The 25,498-nt window shown below is 40.9% G+C and overlaps 1 protein-coding gene across 2 annotated transcripts in view; it reads left to right on the top strand.

Annotated features, from left to right (window-relative positions):
- The window catches only part of CNKSR3 (CNKSR family member 3), a 65,673-nt gene that overhangs the window by 13,255 nt on the left and 26,920 nt on the right, over positions 1–25,498 (top strand). For both annotated transcript variants that reach the window (XM_086743519.1, XM_086743518.1), the window contains exon 2: positions 21,036–21,199. In XM_086743519.1, coding sequence (XP_086599645.1) covers positions 21,036–21,199 — 164 coding nt within the window. The remainder of the gene's footprint in view (positions 1–21,035; positions 21,200–25,498) is intronic.

Raw genomic sequence — 25,498 nt, 5'->3', positions numbered from 1 at the left:
GATTGTAAGGTGCTAGTTATAAGTGTTTCATAACCATGTAGGAGGTTGTCACCTGAAAGGCTGGCTATCTGGCAGCTACATCGGCTGTTGCTTTACAGCAAACTGCTCCCTGAGTAGCTCATGGGTGTAACAGTAATCACAACGTTTGCAAGGGTGCATACACAAAGGAGAGGCCGATGTGAGTAATGGACCTTGCTGCAGTCAGCCAAAACAGTTCCACATGGTGGTGCGAAAAGGCAGCCAAACCAAATTAAAGGGATCACCCCATTTCTTCTTGGGAACCAAGAGGCAGTAAGTTTTGCAATGTTCCCTCTTGTTTCCACTGTGGGAACAGACAGCAGAGTGTTAATTACCAGAGTTCAAGAAAAGGAGCTCTTCTGACTAATGAGCTACTCCTCCAACCACAAAAACCTTGAAACTTTTAAAAAGCGAGCTCTTAATTGCATGCTTGAGATGAAGGCCCTAGGGCGGGGGGGGGGGGGGGGGGGGGGGGGTGTTGTTGCACCGTATGAACCACACAAAGCTATTGGGCACCCAGGCTTCATGTGCTAGGCACAAACAAGTAATGTGGAGCGTACAGTTACTGCTTTTAGAAAATGAAATTACTTCAGGCTTGACCTGTTGAAGAATAGTATTTATTTTTAAGGCCAGCAAAGGCCTTTTCTTTTTGTACTTGTTAAGGAGCATAAAAATTACTCTTGCTGCAAAGACCTTGACCTGTTTTCCTGATGGAGGAGGTCTAACCTATTAAAGTTGACAAGCCATGGAGGCAGCCACTCTGGAAAGTATGCTTCAAAGGGGACAGAGCTTTTGTGTTACCTGTAGTCAGTGTATAATTACTGTGATTAATCTTAATATTGCATGTGATTGAATTCTGTGCTCGTACTTGCTTCTATTTTATTTCTTTGTGAGGACATTTATCCATCCTGTTATAAAGAATTTGTTAGCAATAGTAAACCAGATGGGCAGAGGCTTGGTGAGAGGATGTATGGGCTGATGGAAGTCCAGCTTTGGTTAAAGAGAGATTAAGCTTTTATTTTTGTCTCTGAGTGGAGTGAGTTGACTGTTTTTTAAGTTGTCACTTTGCCAGAGAGTTTTGCTATGCAATTGTCTCCAAAGGCTTCCCTTGCTGGTGGTTTCAGCAGGGAGATGGAGAGCGTGGCTGGATGAGGGTCTGGCCTGTCTCCTCTGTCCCAAAGCTCCCCAGGCCCAGCCACTTCCCCCTCTAGGAAGCAGATGTCAGCTGCTGCTGTCAGCTCTGGGTCTGCAAGTAAATGCATGGTTTTGGTTTCTCCAGCTTTGACTCCAGCATCTTTCATCAGGTTTAGCGTGTGTGCGTGAGAGGGGAAACAACAGTTGAAATTTAGTGTCTGCAGACCAAAAGGTTTGTGACAGTTTTGTATCAATTAGAATAAAAAACATTGAGAGTAAAAGAAATGACTGTCTTATTTCACATGAATGGGATAGGATGTCTCGAGAGAGTAACTTGGGGACTTCTATGTTATCCCATTTACTAAATGTCTGTAATGCTCTTCTGTGGATTGCTTGCTTTTGAGGTATTACTACTTCTGTAATTTGAAATAAACACTAATATAAGAAAATAATGTAAAAAAAAAATGTCTACTTACTGTAGTTGAAGCAGTGTGACTGTTTAAAGGTCACTTAAATTGTCTCTCTTGGGTGAATTACTCAAATGAAAATTTTCAGTAGTAACTTTTCCTCATCTTTCCTCTTGTGGCTGTATTCCCTTCATTCCCAATATTTTCCTGTTAGGTGGTCTTCTTTCTTGGATGGTACTTTGTCACATTGGTCTTAGTTGGGTAGGAGCAGCCTCACAGTCTCCTGATTGTTTTGTAACAGTTTTCAGAGGATTTCAGACTTTTTGGTTTTTTTTTTCTCAGTAAAGAAAATGCTTATAGAAGTGAGTAAGAGCAGAAAATGTTTTGATGAATTGCGTTAGTCCTTTGGTGAGGAGCCCTCATTCTTTTCCAGCTAATAGTAAGCAGAAGACAGGAGCACCTGGTAGCCTCTGTGATGACAATTTGGAAATAAGTTGGTACTTCACAGCTCTCTGCTTACAGATATCCATTACTCGTGGAGAGGGCATTGCTGGAGTAGTTTTGATTTTTGAAACGTGAAGCTGAGTCTGCATAAAGAGAGAGAATCTGTGCGAGATACTGTGTCTCTGCTGCTGTTTTGATAGCTTGTAAAAATCACTAATGCCTTCAGTTTAGAAAATAAACCCTCCTTTCCCTCTCTCTCTCCATGCCTTACCTTCACCCACTGTTCCCCACCCTCTGTAAGACCTAATGATTAACTTGGGTGTAAATAAGGTCACTACAGTGTCTGTAAGTGAAGAACAAAGATAAACAGTGATCAAACAGGCTTCCATAAATCACCATCCTAAAAGTCCATCGTCACAGAGTTGACACACAGGAGTACTCTCAGGGGTTGAAGAGGATGAACCTGGTTGCATGTTCTCTTTCCCCTTACAGAGCAGCACACTGAAATGTTGCTTCTGAGTTTGCGTTTCCAAATACATTCCTGGGCACAGTAAGCAATTTCTTATGATTTGAACATTTGAAAATTTGATCGCTAGCTGGAGATTGCTACACAGTACTAACCATGCAGCAGATCAACTTGCAGAAGTCCAAGCTGTGGCAATAAGCTCTAGCTTGAAGAGGGTATTTGATCTCTTTAGCCTTTGGAAGTAAGGCTCTGTAATACTTGACATAGTGTATGCATCCAGAAGAGAGGCTGCTTAGGCAGCTTTAAGTTGGTCAAAACAAACAGATAACAGTGTATGAATAAAACTTATGCTACCTTCAATCCAGAAATTTCTTGTTTTTATTAGTGGGCAAACTGCTTTTTCTAAGTTTCTATCCCTCTCAGTGTTATACAGTCTTTATACCTATCAGATAGCACATTTACAAAAATGATGCAACTTTTAAAGACGAGAAAGGGAGAAGGAGAGAAAAAAAAGGGTTTGGTTTTTGTTGGTGGTGGTTTTTTTTTTTTTCATCTTAAGGAATTGTGAAACTCTTTATGTATTTTGAATTAATGGCTCTAGTAAGTCTATTCTGTGATTAAGGTGCCTCTAACTACTTTGAAAGATCAGAAGAAGAGAGCATATCCTATCAATTTTGCTCTGGAAAGTTATGTTGAAGACAAGATAAGTATTTGTTAGAACAAAGTGACTAGGCTTCTTCCAAATCTGTATTTCAAGGACCAGCAAAGCTTTGAGAATTTTACAGTGCCCATGAAATATAACTTGGTTCTTCCTTATACCCCATTCTTCTCTTCAAGTATAATGTTATTTATGAAGCTACATAAGGCACTCAGTTTCACATGAAACCTTCCATTTACTGCTTCTCATTATTTCTACTCTTTGTACTGATTTGCAAAAAACACTGAAGTCTTTAATAGCTGGTAGTGGACAGTATGAAACTCTGAGCATTAACAGAATGCTTGATTTTTAATTTTTTTTTTAATTAAAAAACTTAATGGTATTTGAAAGGTAAATAGAGGAGCAGCAAGCAGAAGAAAAAGTAAGACATGAATGTCTAGGTGACTCTATAAATAGAAATTGAAGGAGAATGGTGCAAAAATGATTGCACCCACTGTTTTTAGGACAGTATTTGTAATCTTTTGTTTCTAGCCTGTTTTTCACCTGTTTCAGAGACTTCTGTATTGAGTTCATTCTTTGTGATTAACTACTCTGTTAAGAATAAGTGCAGTCATCCCTCCTCTATTCTTGCAGTTTCTCTCACATGTTACCATAACCCAGGCTAGGGATGTGACATTGAAAACACAATCCACAACACATTGAAAAGTTTTTGTCTGTGATTTTATTACTAATAGGTATCTCATGGTGTTAGTTTCCAACTAAATAGCCATGTCCTTATAATTATGTATTTGGGGTAGCTAAAGCAGGGTCTAAATTCAGGAAATTGCAATATGCTCTGAATGATCAACATAAGTGTACAAGAAGTATCTGAGGGGTTTTTTTTTTTTTTATTTTATAAAAAGAACAACGAAGAATATCTGGATTTGATGTGAAGCAGGAACACAAACCTGTCACAGTGATGCAGAAGTTAGTAGGTGACACTTTGGTCACTGCTCTTAATACAGCAGCAGAACCGTAGGTTATTTTTGGTGCTTAAAGTAATGTTACAGGTTCAGGATCAGGGCCTCATTGTAGAAGATTGCATGCAGTCTCCCACATACACGCACGTAGTGCGCTCCCCAGGGACTAAATTGTGTCAGATATTAAGAATGCAAACCATTTATGGGATTTTCATCCCTTTGTGCATCTGTTTTGCACATACAGAACTCAAAGCCTTAGGGGAGACTGTCCACTTGACATTTGATTAGAAACAGAGCTGTTAAATGGTTAGTTTATAACTTTCACAAATGTTAATTTTTTAGCCTTACTTAAAATCCAGTTCAGGTAATCCTCTCCCTTGATTAGTGTACAGCTGTAGGTGTGGCTGATCTGAAGTTTGATATAACTGAAGTTGGGAGTAGTAGTATTTGGGATGAGTGAGAAATATGGTCCTTACAAAGTAGATCAGCTGGTGGGTTAATAGATATTTTCTGCTTCAGTGGCTTGTAAACTTTTATGAGGTATCTACCCTCTTGCAAGGGTTGCTCTTCTCTAACAGTTTGTTGTGGTTTAGCCTCAGCCAGCAGCTAAGTACCATGTGGCTGCTTGCTCACCCTTCACCCTCCTTGAGTGGATGAGGGAGAGAAAATATAACAAAAAAGCTTGTGGGTCGAGATAAGGACAGGGAAAGATCATTCAGTAATTACTGTCACGGGTAAAACAGACTCTACTTGGGGAAAATTAACTCAATTTTGTTAACAATCAAACTAGAGCAGAATAAATAGAAACAACCCAAATCTCAAAAACACCTTCCCCCCCACCACTCCCCTCTTCCTCGGTTTAACTTTACTCCTGATTTCTCTACCTCCTCCCTCCTCAGTGGCACAATGAGATGGGGAATGGGAGTTGTGGTCAATTCATCACATGTTGTCTCTGCTGCTCCTTCCTCCTCAGGGGGAGGATTCCTCACGCTTTTCCCCTGCTCCAGTGTAGGGTACTTGCTACCCATGAGAGTCTTCCATGAACTTCTCCAGTGTGGGTCCTTCCCACGGGCTGTGGTTCTTCACAAACTGTTGCTGTGTGTGTCCCTTCCATGGGCTGCAGTCCTTCAGGAGAAGACTGCTCCAGTGTGGGCCCTCTGCAGGGTGACAACCCCTGCCAGCAAACCTGCTCCAGCCTGGGCTCCTCTCCACGAGGCGACAGGTCCTACCAGGAATCTGCCCCAGTGTGGGCTTCCCATAGGGTCACAGCCTCCTTCAAGTATCCGTCTGCTCTGATGTGGGGCCCTCCATGGGCTGCAGGTGGATCTCTGCTCCTCCATGGGCCTCCATGGGCTGCAGGGGGACAGCTGGCCTCACCATAGGCTGCACCATGGGCTGTAGGGGAATCTCTGCTCTGGCGCCTGGAGCATCTCCTCCCCCTCTTTCTTCACTGGCCTCGGTGTCTGTAGGGTGAACAACCCTAAAACCTCTCACATATCCTCTCTCCTCTCTCCGCTGCTGTTTTTCCCAGTGGTCTTTTCCCCCCTCCTTAACTATGTTATTCCAGAGGGGCTACCACCGTGTCTTAGCCTTGGCCAGCGGTGCGTCCATATTGGAGCTGGCTGGCATTGGCTCTATGGGACATGGGGGAAGCTTCTGGCAGCTTCCCATAGAAGCCACCTGTGTAGAACACCTGCTACCAAAACTTTGCCAGGCAAACCTGATATGCAATTTCTGTCCTTTTGGCTGTTGGACTTGTGCTGAACTGAGACAGGTATGAGAATAATGAATTTTTAAAAAGAAAAATCACCATTGATTCATTTATTTTGTCTGAAAGCCAATCCTAATTTTAACAGTTAACATACAAAAAAAAAAATTGCTCAAAAAAATCTTTGAAGGTGAGGTTGTTCTCTCTTTGAAAAGAATGGATAGTGGCATAGAAAGAAGTCAGTATGAGGAAAAATTGACTGTACATAAGAAATTGGTGATGCCATGTAGACAAAGAGAATTATTAAATACATGAAAATAATGAACTGAAGAAGCTTTGCTTTGAAGTGTCAGTAGGCAGAAGAGGATATAGATGGAAATGAAGATGGCTGTATTTTACTGAGGTTAATTGTCTGAAGCATAAACATTTCCTTGTTCACATAGCTTTGAATTTTTGACACCTTGAAGTTTCATGTTGTGATGGTGCTGATGTAAACTGCTTGTTACTGTGAATGCATTAACATTATAATAGAAATTACAAGACATTATAAGGGGAATGGCTCATTAAATTGTCCAGGAGTGCTCCCATGTCTGGTACTGTTGTGAAAATTGTTTTTAAATTTGATTGTGAATTACTTTTAAAGTATAGTAATAACAAAGTTAGGCAAGCTAGAAAAGTACAGTGGTAGGGAACTGCCTCTTGGTAAGTTTAACTTCATATATCTCCTTCATAGAAAACTGGAGGAAAATGTCTTGAAGGATGGGGTGAAACCTGCCAAAGGACATGCTCCTAAGTAAGAAGTGAAATATTGCTTCGCTTTAAGCAATATTATACAAAATGATTGATGGTACTAAAATGTGGTTTCCAGATGACCAGTCTGACCAGCAACCTGGGACACTGGGAGACTGATGTGACACAGCATAGCCAGTTTTGAATGCTTAGGCAATAAATGCACTTGGTATGTCTTGAATATTTTGTATCTAGGGTTATGGCAAGAGCAGTGTAGCGCAGGAGAGACTTTGTTGTTTTGTCAGGTACCAACAGTGCAGAGACCTTTTCTATTTGCATCCCATCTTCTCCTCATCTCTGCCCCACTGGCCCCCAACCAAAATACTTATGGGGCAAATAGGATTGTCAGCTATACCTTGTAAGACCATGTATTAACGTGCAAGCTGTACAACTCTCCATCCCACGCCATACCGCACTCCGCACTGTCCCCTACATTTTGTGCCATTCGCTGCCTCTTGTCTGACATCCTGTCAGTCATTATGGTGCCTTTTCACATTCATTAAGTCAGCAGTGCTGAATACAGCCCTGTGACATCTCTCTGGTTCCTCCTATAAAGCACTTATAGAATCATAGAATGGTTAGGGTTGGAAGGGACCTTCAAAGGTCATCTAGTCCAACCCCCCTGCAAGGAACAGGGACATCTCCAACCAGATCAGGTTGCTCAGAGCCCCATCCAACCTGGCCTTGAGTGTTTCCAGGGATGGGGCATCCACCACCTCTCTGGGCAACCTGTGCCAGTGTTCTACAACCCTCAGTGTAAAAAATTTTTTCCTAATATCCAATCTAAATCTATCTCCCTCTATCTTAAAACCATAACCCCTCATCCTGCTGCAACAGGCCCTACTGAACAGTCTCTCCCCATCTTTCTTGTAGGCCCCCTTTAGGTACTGGAAGGCTGCTATAAGGTCTCCCCGGAGCCTCATCACTTATAGTATATTTCCCAAAACCTGTGCCTTGTATGGAGTCATTCGCTGCCAGGCTATGCAGTGTCTCAGGGATGATGTATGTTGGTCCACATCACAGAGCTTGTCCAGCCTGCTGTCTCTGCATTTCTCTGGTGTACCAGCCTGCCTCCCAGAAGATGCTCAGACAAAGCCAGAGCACCTGATGGGGCACCTCATCACCTCTGACTTGGCGATTTGTCACCACTTTTGCTATGGATAGGACCTGGAAGGTCTTCTGGCAAGGGGGTAATAGTATGGTGCAGGTGAGAAAGAAGGGGATCAGGGATGTTGGAAAGAGGAGTGGGATGGATGATGGGAAGAATGAGACTATAGAGGTGGTCTTCAGCCATACATGACTTACAGACTGTGTCGTAATTCTGTTATTTCCACAGCTTCTAGAGTTTTTTGCCTCTGGGGGCATAAATGATTCCATATTCCTGGTATGGATTAAGCTACAATATGTATTTCACTAGAACAATAAAACAAAATTAAATTGTTTCCATTAAAAAAAAAAAACAAAAACTGGTTCCCGTAATTTTGTGGATGACTCCAGCTAGCATTGAGACTACCATTTAGATCACAGAAGTATAATAGCACTGAACCTAAAATAAAGTGTTTTAAAGGCTTGTTTTGAGTAAAAGTTCTCCTGTAAAAAGTGTGTGTTAGAATAGTGGTATAAAGAAGAAACTACCCAACCAATTTAACATGGTTGTGAGAGTTACAAAATTCTGGGAAATGTATTTCTCTGTGGTTGCATTGATTTAGTGAAAACATCTGTACCTGTTAGTAGCAGAAACAAGATTTTTCTCAGTCTTCTCTTTGGAGCTGTTAACGAGTGTGAGGAAATACACTGCTCTGTAAGTGGGCTCTGCAGCTGGTTCAGTGAGGAGCAGCATGGGGGTCTCATCAAGTCAGCTCTGACAGCTGAGCTCTGCTGGGTGTAGCAGCAGAGCCAATTCCTGCTATTTATCCTCCCTCCCCTTGCAAATTTTTGCCCTTGTCCTCTGCAGTTACTCCACAGCAAAGATGGCAGACCAGGTTGTGTCTCCCTACATCTTTTCCCAATTCACAGCCCATTATACTAGCTGAAGCTGCTGCTGATATTGAGGTCCTATTGCAGTGACTGAGGCATAGGCATCCATGCAGCTTGCCTTCTCCTGTCAAGATGTTGATGTTAAATGGCTGGGACAAATCCGTCTCTGGTAGTGCAGGGCAGTTTTATCTCAGTTTTGGATAAAAGTGAGTTGGCAGTAACCAAATATGCATCTCTTTGTGCCATCTGGGATCCACTGAAGTGAATGTTCTGAGGTCATGTTGTCCTCTGGCATATGGCCTTCTTACTGAGAGAGTGAGTCAGGGTGTTGGACCAGCCTAAAGATGAATCATAGAATGGTTTGGGTTGTAAGGGACCTTCAAAGGTCATCTAGTCCAATCCTCCTGCAGTGAGCAGCAGCATCTCCAACCAAATCAGGTTGCTCAGAGCCCTGTCTAACCTGGCCTTGAATGTTTCCAAGGATGGGGCATCTACCACCTCTCTGGGCAACCTGCTCCAGTGTTCCACCACCCTCAATGTAAAAAGTTTTCTTCTTTATATCTAATCTAAATCTACCTTCTTTTAGTTTAAAACAATTACCCCTTGTCCTATCACAACAGGCCCTGCTAAAGAGTTTCTCCCCATCTTTCTTAAAAGCCCTCTTTAAGTACTGGAGGGCCACCATAAGGTCTCCCCGCAAGCCTTCTCTTCTCCAGGCTGAACAGCCCCAGCTTGCTCAGCCTGTCCTCATGGGAGAGGTGCTCCAGCCCTCTGGTCATGTTCGTTGCCTCCTCTGGACCTGCTCCAACAGGTGTGTGTCCTGCTTATGTTGGGAACTCCAGAGCTGCACACAGTACTGCAGGTGGGGTCTCACAAGAGCAGAGCAGAGGGGGAGAATCACCTCCCTTGACCTGCGGGCCATGCTTCTTTTGATGCAGCCCAGGATGCGATTGGCCGCCTGGGCTGCGCACGCACATTGCTGACTCCTGTCCAGCTTTTCATCCATCAGTACCCCCAGATCTTTCTTGGCAGGGTCGCACTAATCCATTCATCCCCTAGCCTGTATTGATACTGCGGTTGCCCTGACCCATGCACAGGACCTTGCACTTGGCCTTGTTGAACCTCAGGAAGTTTCAACGGGCTCACTTCTCAGGCTTGTCCAGGTCCCCCTGGATGGCATCTCGTCCCTCCAGCGTGTCAACTGCCTGCAAACTTGCTGAGGGTGCACTTGATCCCACTGTTTGTCATTAAGATTTAAACAGTACTGGTCCCAGTATGGACCCTTGAGAGACACCATTTGTCACCGACCTCTATCTGGCCTTTGAGCGGTTGACCACTACCCTCTGCATGTGACCATCCAACCAGTTCCTCGTCCACCCATGGAATTCTTCTCTCTAAATTGGAGAGACATGGATGTTGTGGGGGACTGTGTCAAAGGCCTTACAGAAGTCCAAACAGACCACATCTGTAGCTCGTCCCTTGTCCACTGATGTAGTCACTCCATCACAGGAGGCCACTAGGTTTGTCAGGAAAGTCTTGCCCTTGGTGAAGCCATGCTGGCTGTCTCAAACAACCTCTCTGTCGTCCATGTGCTTCAGCATAGCTTCTAGTAGGATTTGTTCCATCATCTTCCCAGGCACAGGGGTAAAATGGCAGTGAGGTCTCCTACCTCAGTTCTTGTTGCCACCTAGCTGTGGAAGAGACAAATGCTGTGGTACGCCTATGAGTAGTTTACTTCTGAGGTAGTCATGCCATATGTCCTGTACAGAAGAGGGCATGTGGTGAAGTGGCTGGATTCTCTACAAAGCCTAGCATTGTACTGAGGGAGGAATGAAGGTCTCATTTGTAGATTCTTCTCAGCTGCAGCTTTCAGTGGCCAGATACCACTCTGCTGTCATTTCTGCCAAAACCCTGCTGTGCCTAGGCAAAGCTGTTGTTTGCATCAATAGAATGAACAATTAATTTTTCATTCAGAGAGGAAAAACAGACCTACCCTGACTACAGAAGTTGCAAATTCCTGTTTGAGTATAATTTAAAACGTCTTGGCCGGCATGTCTTAGAGTACTTAGTGTGAGGAAGCAGCAAACCAAAACAGGCTGTAGTGGGGTGAGAAAAAGGAATACTGGAATTATTTGGTTTTCTTCACTTCACTTTTGATTTTACCACTTGCTTCTGTTTCCTGCTGGAGAAAGACTTAGTGGTTCTTTGAGCCTGTGTGCATTGGAAAATGACTTCTGAGCACTGAAGAGGAATGAGATTTTCAAGCTTAGGGTGGAACAAAGTCCCCACATTTAAACTTTGCTGAAAGTTTCATTGTCAGAGTTTTAACACAGTATGTGAGGACATCTCTTTGTCACTGAGAGCCTGTAGGACATGTTCACTTAGCTTGATGTATGTGGAACAGTTCTACACTCACTGCTTGAATGGAATTAATGAAACCACTCTAAGCTGGTAGAGTGAAGTAACTAACTTCTGTTGCTGCTCTGTTTAAGCAACACCTTTTGATTAGTCACATGTATCAGTTGCAAGCAACAAAAAAAGACAGAGGAGAATTTTCTAGGGTGTAGGAAGGAGCTGGCAGTGTTTTTAGACCTTGTAAATCCTGTTGCATCTATCTTTCACCACAGCCATTGAGTTGTCTTTCTTACCTCCCCTAATGCGTGCACGTAACTTTAAAGTCATATTAAGTGATTTTTTCTTTTACTGTGCCAAAAGCTCCATATTTGCTGACAGTCAGTTGCGTCTTCAGAAGAAAAATGACTTTATTAGGTTGTGACAAACACCAGGGGTATATTCACTGGATGTGATGGCTGTCAAAGGAGTTTGAATTAATTAGTTCAAGAATAATCTTTTTTAGTAACAACTAAAGTGAATTTTTCTCCCATTGCAGTAGTCTACTACAATATGCAGTACCAAGCTCTGTGGGTTTAAAATACTTTTTTTTTTTTTTTTTTTTTTTAGGGGGGATAAGTTGATTGCTAGATAGAATGATAGAAACTTAGGGTGAAAAAGAATAACAAGATCTGGGTGATACTTGCTGGAAGTGCTTCTGTGTCAGAGGAGAGCCATTCTAAACCCATTTAATTGCAGCTATTTTAATGCAGCCAACCGACAAATAGGTGCACCTTTGCACATATTAATGTGTTGGGCAAAGAGACGTTTCACTTTGGAGTTTATAGTAGTTCTTAGGTACTACTTGAGCAATAAATGTTGATTAATCAAGTGTCTCGTTACAGCTACAATATACTGTCATTTTATTTGGTTCGTCTTGCCTTGCTCATGCTGCAGTATACCCAGGGGATGAATGCGAGTTACATCTTGCCGCAAGTAGGATATTGCTTTTACTGTGAAGTCAGGGAGGATGTTGTCAGCAGTGTCCCTGAAGACAGCTTGTGGTATTGGCTAGGAAGCTACTTGGGCTTGTCTGCCCAAGGCAGGTGTGTTCTCTATTTTAATGTATTTTGCATGCATTTGCTGAATGTCGGCTTTCATCACATATTTTGTTGAAACTTAAGAGTGCCAGGTCTATCTGCAGACAACATATGGATATGCTCTGCTTCCATCTCATGTATTTAGTTTGACAAACAAAATCTGTTAAAGCATGGAAAGACTGCTTTTGCCAAGCAAAGCTGGCCAGTGAGTGATGTAGTTCATTCTTAAAAGAGAAAACTAAGACATAAGCATTGTATTGTGTGAAGCTACATCATCACATGGAGCGTAATCCTTGATGCGTAATCCTTGATGCAGACAGAGAATGTACACCAAAGTCAGCAGGAAAAAAATGATGTGCATAATTTTTTTTTTTTTTCTTTCTTCTCTCTCCCCATCCTTCATCTTTCTCTGGTCAGCAGTCCTGTTCTGCTGGTGGTGCCTGGGGTTAGCTAAGAGTTACAGCTGAAATGCTGCCAGGGAGATGTCATGCTGCCAGGTGTTTTGAGGTCTTTAGTTTGAGCCCCTGTTTGTGGTTCTTATTCTTCCTTTTTGGAAACTCATTTTCCCAAGGTGAGTATTTGGGGTGGCATTGCAGAGTCTGGCTGCCTGGGGCTGAGTGGCAAGTCCTGAACAAGGATGTCTCTCGTCTCTTCCTTCTTCCTTCCAGGTGAGTCAAAATTTCAACCTTAGAAGCCAAGTGATACTAATGGCCTACTATTCAGAGATGGAGTCGATCACGTTCTCTCAGGGAAGTGGGTGACAATAGTGAGCGCGGTGGCAGCAAAGCCTTACTAGGTTATGGCCCAATATGTGCATGAGTGGCCCACAGCTCTGCACAGATGTCCAGTCCAGCTCTGCTGGTGAAAAACGTGACTGCATGTGTGTTCTGACCCACCTGCCTTCAAATCAGTGGGAAAGAAATACAATAGATTTTTTGTTTGTTTGTTTCCTGGTATGCTCTACTTTTTCATGTCTAGAGGGAATGCCTGGTCAAATTGAAAAGGCTTTACTTTGTGTTTCTCTGTGGTTGTGGCATAGTGATCTATTTTTCAGTGTAATATAGTAAGATTGGCCTATGTCTTCATGCTTTCATGCTTGTAGCTCTTTTATAAAGGGAGATTTTTCTAGTTAAACCTGTATTTCATTACGCTGTATCCTGGTGGTGTGGTTTGTGTGTTTTTGCGGTTTTTTTTTTTTTAATTTTTTTTTTTTTAATGTGGCATGCCAGCACAAGTCACTTTTCAATTTCTATATTGTTACATTTTAATTTTACCTTCAATTTGAGCCTTAAAGCTGTATCATAATAAGAAACCCCCTATGGAAAATAGTAGAAATAAGTTTATTTTCCTCCACCCCAACTTTTTTTCATGAGTTCCCTCAAAAAGAGCTGTTAAAAACAAAGAAAACTCAACTTTGAGTTTTAGCAGAAATGCTTTTTGGAATTAAATACCATTAACTTTTAATTTTTTGTAGAATTGCTTTTATCTCAGTTTATTGTATGCTGCCATTCACTCATGTCAAATATATTTTTGCAGTCCTGATGCAATTTTAGTCATTGTCAACTGAAGGTACAATTTCTAAATTAATTCACTCTTGCAATTTTCCACTCACTGTTAATATCACAAGCTGGATCACAACCCACGAGAGCAGCTGTGTGATTCACTGTGATCTATTTCCTAGTATTGCTAGGGTCTATTTTTGCTATGTATTTTTTACCAGTCTGTAGAAGATGTGGTTATATATTTGGCTTAAATTGGTATCACAATTCAGTATTAGTGTTTAGCTTCTTTCTCTATGCTCCTCTCCCCTTCTATTTCACTATATAGAGTTTGCATTTTGGGGAAAATGTTCTGTCACTATCACAGTAAATACTAACACCAATAGTAGCTTTCACTAGTGAAGAGAGAACTACTTTTATCCTAAGACTTAAGGAAATTGTTGAAAGGAAGCTACCATCTACATTTCAGTGCTGTGTATGACACAACTGTGGAAGTCCTGTGCTGTCTAGCTCAGCGTCCCATCCCAAATGTTTGCCAAAAAGGGATATGTTAGAGGATCATAGGAAAGATGACATATTGTGTGTTTCCTTCTGTAGGCTTCCTCAAGCCTTCAACCATTTCTGATTTCAGAGTCAGACATGACTTCTGCGGCAGTTTCTTTCATTAAGGTGTTCACCTTTCCCTGAACCCGTACGGATGTTGAACATTCATTGCATACTACTGTGTGAAGAATCGCTCTTCTATTGCTTGTTTGGACCTGTTACATGCCAGCTTCATTGGCTCTCTCTAATTCCTGTATTGGAAGGGATTATGTGTAATTACGCTCTTTCTGTTTTTCTGCGCCACTTCTGGCTTTATAGGCCTTTGTCATGTCCTTCTCCTCCCTACAATCTTTTATTCTGTAAAGACTTCACTCTTACTTACTCCGTGTCTCTTTAGTTTCCTCAAATTATTTTAAGAGAAATCTGAGTGAATTTTTCTGGCTTTTGTGGAGAGAGGTCTTGCTTTGCAAACCTGCAGTTTTTAGAAGGGCTCAGCAAACGTGTGGACAAAAAGCTTTTTTGACTCTTCCTTAACATCCTTTGTGATTTACCCTGTGAAACGTTGAAGGTTATAGTTGTCCTCAAATTTACAGTCTGGAGCGTGATAATGGGGACTTCTGGATTGGTCTTAATCAATGGCTTTGTAGGGAGCACTGGTAAAAAGTATAGCACAGCGGAAGGTATTTCAATCTGAGATTGCATCTATAGGGAGTGACTAAAGGTTAAAAACCGTCTCCACAGCCCTTCTGGTCAGGATGGTTTACAACTCAAATTTACCCACCAGTTCTTTCATTACAAGGCAAAGCTTGCAGTTTTGCATTCAAAAGCAGCGAAGGGATTTATGGTTGGATTTGAATGGAATGAATGGATTTTATTTTGAGGTAGTGTGAATGCATGTGTACGTAGTCTGTTTTTTCCAGGCTAAATATGTTAGTTGGAAATATTGAAAATAGGAACATGTTGCAAAAGGCTTTCTGTGCAACTCAGAGGGGATTACAGAGGGGGCAGTAACGTATTCATTATCAAAGCTGAAGACTTCACCCTTTCCCTCTGTCCTGCTGTGACCTTCATGAGACCTGCCCTTTGCATCCCTGCTGGCAGCCAGAGGCCAGCAATTTGTCTGGTTCTGTCCCTGTATGAAGTGGGAGGACAGACAACAAATTTCTGTACTGTTCTGGCTCTTCTAGGCAATGCCTGTCCTCAGCAAAGCCAAACATGACGCCTGGTGAGGCAACAGGCCATGCCTGCTTGGATAGGATGCAGATGATCAAACAGAAACGTGAGAGTTGCATACCGTTGCATACATGATGAGAACTTACTTTATATACCAGCTGTTTTACGAAAGAGATGTTTTGTAATGCCTATAATGAGCGGCTCTTGCTCTTCAATTTTGTTTCTTTGTTTTGGTTTGGTTTTTTTAAGTGCTTGATACTTCAGATGATGGCACTGTTATGAGTGAGTGTGAAACAACTTGAATTAAAAAATTGAACAAGGAAGTTTTTAGCTTTGTTCCCTAGACAGTAATTCAAAGATCTCTTGAAGGCTTTTATTTTTGTCTTGTCAAACTAAGGCCTCTGAACTCTCTTCTGGCCACTGTAAGTGGCTCACATCAACTGAAACTCAACTTCTGTTTTGAAATCTTATGACATGATAAATGCTAAAACAATCAGGCATGTGGGTACTATAAAGTAATTTCTTACTTAAGCTCAAATTATTATTGAATTAAGTTTTTACTGACTGCTCTAGATTTTTTTTTTATCATCCTTTTAAAGGACCTTAAATTCATTTGTTGAAGTCATCCCTGACTCTGTCTGTAATATTGCAGGAGGAGAATGGCATCTGTGGTGTTACAATGGAACAACCTTCCCACTGCTTTGAACAGTTCTATGTTAAAGAAAGCTGTGTGTTTGTTTTCTTTTTCCTTGAACTTTTGAGTTTGTTCACTTTCACCCTATACCTCTCCTACTGAACCGCTTTAGCTTCTCACAGCTGTCTTGCAGACCCTTTTTCCTTACTTTCATCTGCCTTCTCAGATGCTGGTTTACCCACTTATGAAGAAGATCTTTTCTCTTTCTAGTGTTCCTTTACTACCTTGATTCCCTCCTGCTTTCTCTTTTATTAATTTCTTTCAGTCCTGGAAAACTGATGGAGGAAATGAAGGGAGGAAGCTATCACAATAACAGTTACAAAATGATATGGAATATAAATGTTAATATAATGGCATGTACCATGGGATATATCAAAGATTCTCCTAGAATTGATGATCTTTCAAAGCTTGGGAGGATGGAGTGAAGTTGCTGTGTGCAAGGAGTCTTTGGAGACTGAAAGTGGCAAATAAATAGGCTCTGAAGGGGAGACCAGAATAAGAGTAACTTTCTTAGGAAGGTCAGATTCTTACAACGTTTGATTGTGTGTGTGTTAAGTTGATGAGGCAAAAAATATTTTGGCAGTCCCACCTAGCAAGCTATCCAAGGTCCAAGAGAGACCCTCGATGGGCTGAGGGTTGTAGCTGAACCTTAGTGCTAGCCTGAGACACCAGGAGCTGCCAGTTTTAGTTACCCAACAGAGACTGAGTACACGTTCATAACAATAATAAAGGCTATTTCCTTGAGACAGTGAGCAATGATCCCCATGGTGGTGCTATGTGAAGGAGAAGGTCTTGTACTTAGGTCTTCCTCTGTTCAAGTGGCTTGTCCTCCTCCCACTTCCTTGTGTCAGCGTTGGCATTTTATGAGCTGTCCTGAAAATCTGTTCAAGTTCCAGAACTAATGATCCTTCTCATCTTCCAGTTCCCCCTCTTTGTTCCTTCCTCAGTTCCTTGCCCTGTCTATCTCCCTTTCTCCTTCCTTGCTCCCCTCCCCCACGTTGGAGTATATAGACTCTGTGGTCTCTCAAAAGAGAAGAGAGTGAAGAAGAGTGAGATGGTGAAAGAAAGGAAGATGGGACAAATCAGCTGGTTTTGGACCTGTGGCCATAATACATTAGTTAATTGTGTTTATAGATTTATGGTAGGTAAATTACTTGGTTATATCCAGCACAGAAGTTCAGCAAAAAGCATGAAACTACTTAACGACTCTATAAAACATGTCCCTAGTGCTTTGGGAGTCAGATATTGTCATTGCTGAATGGCTGACATCTATCAACAGCAAAAAATGTTAATTCTCTCTGAATAGTAAACGGATAGTTATGGCTTAGACTCAAGCCTCCCCCTTAACTGTCTCAAAGTTGTTTTATTCCCCCCTCAATTCTTATTCAAAATTACTTTCTTAATCTTGGAAACAGACTGAGATTGGTATCAGTGCAAATGTGTAAGTGTAAGCCCTGTCCTAATGTTTTCGGATGAATGCGAGGTATTGAATGTCTTCTGGGGCGCTTTGCGTGGTGGTAGAAGGTTATTTTAGACAGAAAAGTCTAGACAGTTCTTAGGATCTGTTGCGCATCTTTACACCTGCCAAAACTTGGGAGGGAGTTTTGTTCAAGTTACACTGCAGTTCCTCAGAAGGGTTTTTACAATGTGAATAACATTGTGATAACTCGTCTTTCTCTCTTCCTCCTGCCCTCACTACCCACAAAATCACTGCTACTACTGTTGTAAAACTCGGGTGATATTCTGCAATTGCTATTTCTATTTCCACCTTCCCTCATTCTCTAATAATTATGTAAGTAGGAAGGATTTTCTTTTGTGCATGGGTTTGATGCATGTGAAAGGAATAATATAAGGATTTCTCACATACCATTGAGACAAATGCTTTTTAAACACACTTTGAGAGCATGAAATTAATAGATTAGGCTTCAGAAGAGCTCTTCAGTGGGTGAAGGAGATAAATATAGACATCTTTCCCAATGTCAGTGTCTTAATTGTATATTTTTGAAAATAGACAAAACAATTTTCTTGCTTGAGCCTGCTAATATTGCACTGCTGAAAATGATCTGGCATGTAAGAAAGCATCTTTGAATAATGTAGATTGCTTTTTATAGTTTTTAATTACTAAGTTTAAAAAAAAAAAATCCAGATTTTGCTAATACCAAGTCTATCTGCGGCTCTGAAGTTCACAAAGAAAATATGTGGAAAGAACTGAGGTGTTAGGAAAAAAAGAAAAAAATGGGCAGTTCATTTAATTACCAGTGGCATTTGAATGCTGACTTTTACAACTTTAAATATTATTTAGTTTATTTTATTGAACTGATTTGAGTCCTTTTTTTTCCCCCTTCCCCTTTCTGTCTTGGAGAAATTGGAATTTTTTTTTGTTTGCATATGATGTTTAAACATTTCACTCATATGATGGAAAATCAAACAATAAGCTGTGAATGTGGTTGCAATCTCAATTAAAATGTTTAAGATTTTTCCATATGTTTCTTAGTAAAAATAATAACAGCACTAATGTTAGTAAGCTCGTCTTAAGCTGTTCGTGTCGGCTTGCCATGAGTGTGTGGGTCTGTCTTCGCTTCCTGTTTTGCATAGTTTTGGTCACTTAATCTTAAATACATTTCTAGCTGAGCGGCTGTGCCCCTGTGACTGTTTTGAATTAACAGTTGTGCGATTTTGTAATATTTTACTTCACAAAAGAGAGTCTTATCATGTGATAGTAGAAGTCTTCCTTTTAAGGACTCTCATTAAAAACATTTTAGAGGTAGCTGTTCAAGTTGTAATACACCTTCAAGAACAGACAAGGATCAATTAAGGAAAAGAATTAAAAAGCACAAGCAAGCTGAAAGCCATAGTTGTGTTTCTTGGGGGGGATACATACATTTGAGTCTCATGTTTTAGCATAGAATGAGGATCTAGAAAGTAGAGTCAACACACAGGATAGTAGGCAAAAGCAACACTGCATGCAAAAAAACTTAAAAACTTCATTGCATGCTGAATAAAGTATTTTATTTTAGATGTTTGTGTAATTTGTAATGGAAACTATGGGCTTACAATGGCAAACGATGGGAAAGAGTGGTCTGCAAGACGGCATTAAAAATTGGGAATGCTAAATATGTGCACTGTATGTCAGCCTCAGTTGAGAATTTGTTTTGAAAAAATAAATTGTTAAACAATGAAGGCCAGATCTTTTTATTATTTTTCCTGGGAAGAGAGTTTGTATAGCCTAAGGGAGAATTTGGTGCCTGTGGGAAAGAGAACACTGGGCTCCATTTTCAAAATTTATATGGCCTTGCCAAGACAGATGGGAAGAAATAAGAGTGCACCCCAAACAGCTATAGCCCTGGGAGACTGCTCATCTTGCATGCAGGTTTTCCCATTCACAATTAGGCTTAAAAATCAAGCTGTGCGCACTAGTAGCTCTGCGTGTGGAGGAGTGTGCAGCCAGATTTCGATGTACTGCAATGATTAAGCTTGCCCGAGTCATGCAAAGGGGTGACTGTTAAGTACCAGGGTGTCTGTCCTTATTAATTTCTGAGTGAATATTATGAAGGCAAGTGATGTGTATGAGAGTCCCTAATCTACAGATCTGCTGCGACCAGGCACTGTGAGGCAGCAGTGACTGCTCGTGCTGCTGTTATGAAAGGAATATGTTTCATGTGACTCCTAGAACCACCCCCCCTTGTGATTTGTCTCAAATGTTTTCTCGGCAGTAGTGTGTACTGGGAGTGCTTGTTTTCCAGACTGCTACTGTGGCTCCATGAGTAGAACTGAGCGCTGATCTTCTGGCTTTTGTTTCCTTGTAGTTCAAGATGCTGTTCGTGTTTCTCATCTGCAGCGTGCAACATCCTGTCCATCTCAGTGGCTTCCTTTTGAGCCAGCATAGTGGATAAACATCCTTTATACAGCTTAAAAGTTCAATTTTAAAGAACCGAGTGGCCAAACAATGTAGCTGTTGTGGATGCTACGAAGTAAATGTCAAATATGTAATCTGATTTTTTTTTTTTTTTTTTTTTGATGTCAGCTGTTTTCGGTGAATGTGATGTATTTCTACAAAATGGATCTAATTGAATCTGTTCCTTTTGCTCTGGCTAATCTGTTGAAGTGGAACAGGGCATCATCTTTAAAATAACACATCCATCCAAATGTTTTCCCCAGATTGTTGCTGCGTACAGGATCTTTAAGAACAGGAATACACAAGAAAACAGGTTTAACACCTGAAGTTCAGTTAACTAAAACAAAATGAAAACCAGAAATCCTTTCTCTAATCAGTGGAAGAGAATGCTGTAGAAAACAGGATCATATAATCACAGTTTAAAGTGAGGATATTTGGGATATCACTGGGACGAAATACTCTGAACTGTATAGTTCTATACTTCATAGATACAAAAGTGAATTAGATTTCTTACTGATGTGTGCCATAAATCCTTAGCAAGGGGAAGGAACGGCTGATCCAGGAAGCTGCTGGGTCTCGTAAATCAAGGGAATAATGAGACTTGAGCCAAACATAATTGTGATTGCTTTGGCTTTGATTGTTCCATTTTCCTCTCATAATTCATTCATCCCTTTTATCTATAAGTGGATGGGGAGCTGCGGGTTTTTGTGCTTTTACTTGTTTGCTTGTTTAACTAGGTTTTGGGCAAGATCTTTATTCTTGCCTTGCCTTGTTGTATTTATCTTTTATTTATTTATTTATTTATTTATCAGTTGCTATTTGTTGTTGTTGTTGCTTTGGTTGTCCTTCGGGGTTTTGAGTTACCCTAATAGCTGAGTCTATGCGTGCCCTCTGATAGCTTTGCCTATGCAGACACCAAAGGGACATTCTCACCTGCTGAGCTTGATCCACAGGGAGCAGGTGAGTTGTGCGTTGACCGAAGAGCCACGTAACCTGTGTGCTCCGTTTCTATGCCCCTGTGGTACAACTTCAGTCACACTGCAGGTTTTTTCTATAATTTGGTATCCCATATTGTATTAACTTGCAATTTGTGCTTTTCAGAGTTTGCTTTTGTTGTATGGTGGTTTTTTTTTGTTTGTTTGTATATTTTTATTTTTAAAATATTTTTTAAATTGGGGGAAGGGGAAGAAAAGACAGAAATTTGTAATCATACCCCTTTCTTTCTTTTGTCTTTTGGTAGGCCTGGATGATTGCCTGCAGCAGTATGTCCATAAATTTGAACGAGAGAAGATAAATGGTGAACAGCTGTTACAGATTTCTCACCAGGACCTTGAAGACCTGGGTATCTCACGGATTGGACACCAGGAGCTGGTTCTAGAGGCTGTGGATCTCCTGTGTGCACTGGTTAGTTAAGTGGTGAACAGATACACAAAGAATTTCTTAAAGTGTTCTTTGGGGTGCATAGCTAAGGCAAGTGTGATAAAACCAGAATACTTGTCTCTCTTACTTTCTTTGACATCATGGTAAAAAAAATAAAGTAAGAATTTGTTTAATTCTCATAAGCTTTGTGCTAATAGCTCTTTAACTCTTTTTTTTTTTTTTTTTCTGATAAGAGGCAATGCTAATTCATTTGGTTGCACTTCTAAAAGAAGTTGTCTGGGTAGCATTGTTAGATCTTATGGCTCCTGTTAGGGAACGAAGTGATTAAAATTGCTATTGAGTGAATTGCTATAGAGTGAATTTGTCATAGAAGACAGAAGACATACTGCTGAAATAATAGCTACTTATGGTTCCTCAGATCAGTTGAAATGGGTTTAGAGCAATTCTGTGGTCTACATAAAAAGTGAAGAAAATGTTCTTGAAACAAGGGATGTTTTGCTAACTCAGCTACAGTTAAGGTCACCTCTCATTGGATTCAGAACTTAAGCTGTTTATCTGTCTTACTCCTGATGTATAACTACACAGATACTTTTAAAACAAACACATTCTGGAAGGAATAAATATATTTTGGATTGTTTTGCTGGTATAGGCTTTATTTAAAAGCCGTAATTTGGACAGAGTCTTGAAGATGTGTTTGATGTAACGCAGTGAATAAGCACCAGAGGTGTATATATGATTACATCAGGGAGATGGGTGGTAAGGCTGCCCAGTGATTCCTCAGCCAGCACTGGCCTGGCTTCCCTTCATTAGGCAAGACTTGCAGCACCGAGCATACTCTTCTTAGTCTTTATTGCCTGTATGATATGTGTTCTGTTTGCTGTATTGAGGTGTTACAGGAATCATTGATATTCCACAATCAGGAAGAAATTGGACAGCCTGTACTGAATGAAGTGTGTTTAATGAAATCACTTTGTGCAATCTGAAATATTTCCCAGAGTTGCTCTTGTATTTCAGAAACATTTTATTTCCTCTTCAGTATTTGTCCTATCAAAAACTTTTAACATTTAACTTGAAAATCTAATAGAAAGAACATCATTAGCCTGAAATGCAGTTCACGTTGTGGGAAGGGATAATCTGCTGGGCAAGTGAAGGGGTCTGGTGAGTTAGTAAATGTGTGCTCTATACAGTCCTGACTGAAGCAATAGATGTGGCAGCCCCCAAAGGCACTTTTTTTTCCTTCTTACTTTTAAAAATATTAGAATAAAATGAACAAAGCTGGATGGCTGCCAGAACCTAAAGCTGTGTTTTATCTCCTACAATTTCCTTCTAATTTCCTTTGTAGACAAAAGTTTTGACCTCAGACTCGTTTCTGGAAATCCTTTGTGAAATGCAGCTGAAGTTAATGCATTAGACAGAGTTCACATGTTGCAGCTGAAATGTCCTTGTTCCCTTTTAAGAGGTGGAGGAAGAGTTCCCATGTTTCAGGCATGCCCTTTGTCAACTTCTTGATGCCCCCTCCCTTGATTTTTTGGGACTGTTTTATAAAATCAATGGTGATTTTTTTTTTTTTTTTCACAAGGGGATGGTGTGTTTTAAGTTCTAGTGACAGCCAATTTTTTATTTTGCTGTCTCTGCTTTTTGTGTGAGAGAATAAAGATTTCCCTATTCCACCTGTATTAGTTCTTTGAAAGTGGGTCTACATTTTTATATAATTCAGTGGATGGGGTTTTTTTGTGCATGTGTATATATGGTGACATTTCCCTAACTTTTGTGGCCTTGAATTAAAAAACAAAGGCACTATTTTGAGGATTTTTTTTTCTTTCTCTCTTCCTTGCCCCCCCACACCATGCCTTTAGCTTACAGTATGGAAATGTGGCATTGGCTGGGCCAGCCTGAGGTCAGGCTTTGAAAGTTGTCATTATTGATGGGGTGGGAAGGGCTGAGAGGGGGTTTCAGTGATTCCGCAGTCCTGGAGTTCTCAAGAAGAATTTCCTTTTTGGTTTAGTTTTTCCTTGGCAGTCTTCCAGCTGAGCTTCCTTCAGACCGGTGCTTTGGTTCCCTCACACCACAATAACACTTGCAGCTCTGAAGGCGACAAAGCAGCTGTCTGGAACATCTTTCTCCTACAGTAACTCTTTTCAAGCATTACCTGTACAGACTTTTTCTTTCCAGCCTCAGTAAATCAGTCTTAAAAAGACAGTGTTAAGGTAGTCCTTAAGAAAGGACACCAAATACACTTTAAAAAAAAAAAAAAAAAAATTGAGTCCTCTCCTGCAGCTACACTGCCAAGCTGAAAATATGTCTGCAAGTTATGGTGTTTGCTGCCACAGTATGCAAACTGTAGAACCAGTACAGCTGAAAAAGAAATGAATGTGTCTTTCTCTGCTGCTCTGGTGATGTGGCAGTGTTCCCTCATCTCCTCTCAGCATTGGCCACACGTGTAGCAAAGCTGCAGCTGAAGAGGCGGCAGGAGTGTGGACAGGGATAAAACGGGACGGTTTCCTGTCAGCACACATTTCTATTGCTTTCGAGCTGGTCTAATAGACTTTTCTGAACAGGTGTTGAAGACTTATTTAGGGAATTTAGAGGACATATCAAAGAAACCGAATTCCCCAGAGGGGAAAAAAAAAACATTGACTTGAGTGCCACCATCTTTTTGTCAACGACAACATTTGCTTGGAGGAGAAAAGAGATGAGAGGAAGACGTTTCTTAGTTGACTGAGACATTTAGGGAAGAGGGAAACAAATATACATAAATATGCTTTTTTAAACTCATGCAAACCCACAAAATTAGGGGCAGAGATCCAGAAAATAAGTTTTCTCAGCCAAATAATTGGGACAAAAACCATCTAGAGTGGTGGTGAAAACTGAGTGCTTACTCATCATTCCTTGATGAGTAGCCTTCCTTGTTTGGGCTTAATAAATATAAAACAATGTGAGCATTAACAGGAAACTGTATGCAAATGTTTTCATGTTTAATGTGTTCTGTGGATTGAATTTCTGAGTCTTTATCTACACTGTATGATGGGAGAGTTTGGAAGCAAAAAAGCAGTTGATTTTTCTTGAGGCTAGAATGAAGAGATACTGATTTTAAACAATCTAAAAAATAATAAATCAAAGCACAAAACAAAAAGAAGAGCTTTTAGCATTGTGCCTTGATAATTTCACTGGTAGTAATGGTCTGCCATCATTTTTGCCATACAACAAAATATAACATTGTAACATAAAAAAGAACATACATGCATGAAGACACATCCTTTATGGCTAATCTTTGTCGAAAGCACCACATCTATGCACCACCTCATAAGACTTCAGTTTTCTAGAGGTCTCAAATTTAGTGCTGTTTCTTAAGAAATTTGAGACTCCAGAGGATTCTCTAGGATGCATTTTTGTTAAAGAATGGGTGACTGTGACAGTACCTTGTGTTAACTCTAGTGTTTATATAGGCATGCAGTGAGTTGGATCAGCTTTTGAGCAAGCATTCAGTCTAGTTTTAGTAATTGCTTTTTTTCCCCACAGCTGGTTTTCAGTTGCATCAGCCAGCAGATCCAGCTTATCACACTGTGGCGCGTGAACGTGGCTGTGAAGGGGAATGTGATTCTGCCCCTGATCAGTAGCAGAGCTCTGAATCAGCCCAAGTCAGCTCTGACACAACTACTGTGCGCTTTTGACTTTGGTTAGCCACGCCTTTTTTTTTTTTTTAATTATTTTATGTTGGCTGCCTGACCTTGAGCAATTATTTGTCCAGTGTACTTTTCCTCATTAAATGTAATGGGGTTTGGAAAGAGAGCGCCCTTGTGCGCATGTGCACTCTCATGCACGTGTGGGTGCTGTCTCTCGCTCCAGCCCTGTGTGTGGTTCCTGAGGTTAATGAGTGACAACCTGGGAATGTTTGACATAGGGTGCTCTTGACTGCTGGCTTTGGCCTGTGTTTTGATGAAAGCCACTTTGATGTTTTAAATTGGGAGCAATAGGAAAAGATAACATGTTCTTTGGTTCCTGAGCAACATCTAAAACCTTTTGGTTTCTTAAATAATAATCTGTTCAATAATAATAATCTGTAGCATCGGCCCTACTGAAATATTTTTAAAAAGCCTACTAAGCTTTGCACTTCAACTGTGTGTCACTGTGAAGGCCGTTTGGTGTGCTGCCATGCTATCAACATTCCTATCTGCTCTGAATTGAGCCTACAGCTCCATGACAAGTTAAACTAATCCAAGTCAGCTGCTGCCTCCACTCCCTCCTGTCCTCTGATCAGTGATCTTTTGTGCTTGCTCTCACCTGACCCTGAGGTGAGCTATTTCAGGGAGCCAGACCAGCTGA

The sequence above is a fragment of the Chlamydotis macqueenii genome, chromosome 3 (genome assembly GCF_036417535.1).
Source record: "Chlamydotis macqueenii isolate bChlMac1 chromosome 3, bChlMac1.mat, whole genome shotgun sequence".
NCBI classification, from domain to species: domain Eukaryota; kingdom Metazoa; phylum Chordata; class Aves; order Otidiformes; family Otididae; genus Chlamydotis; species Chlamydotis macqueenii.
The sequence above is the reverse complement of the archived record's forward strand: the minus strand, read 5'-3'. Positions and strand labels throughout refer to the sequence as shown.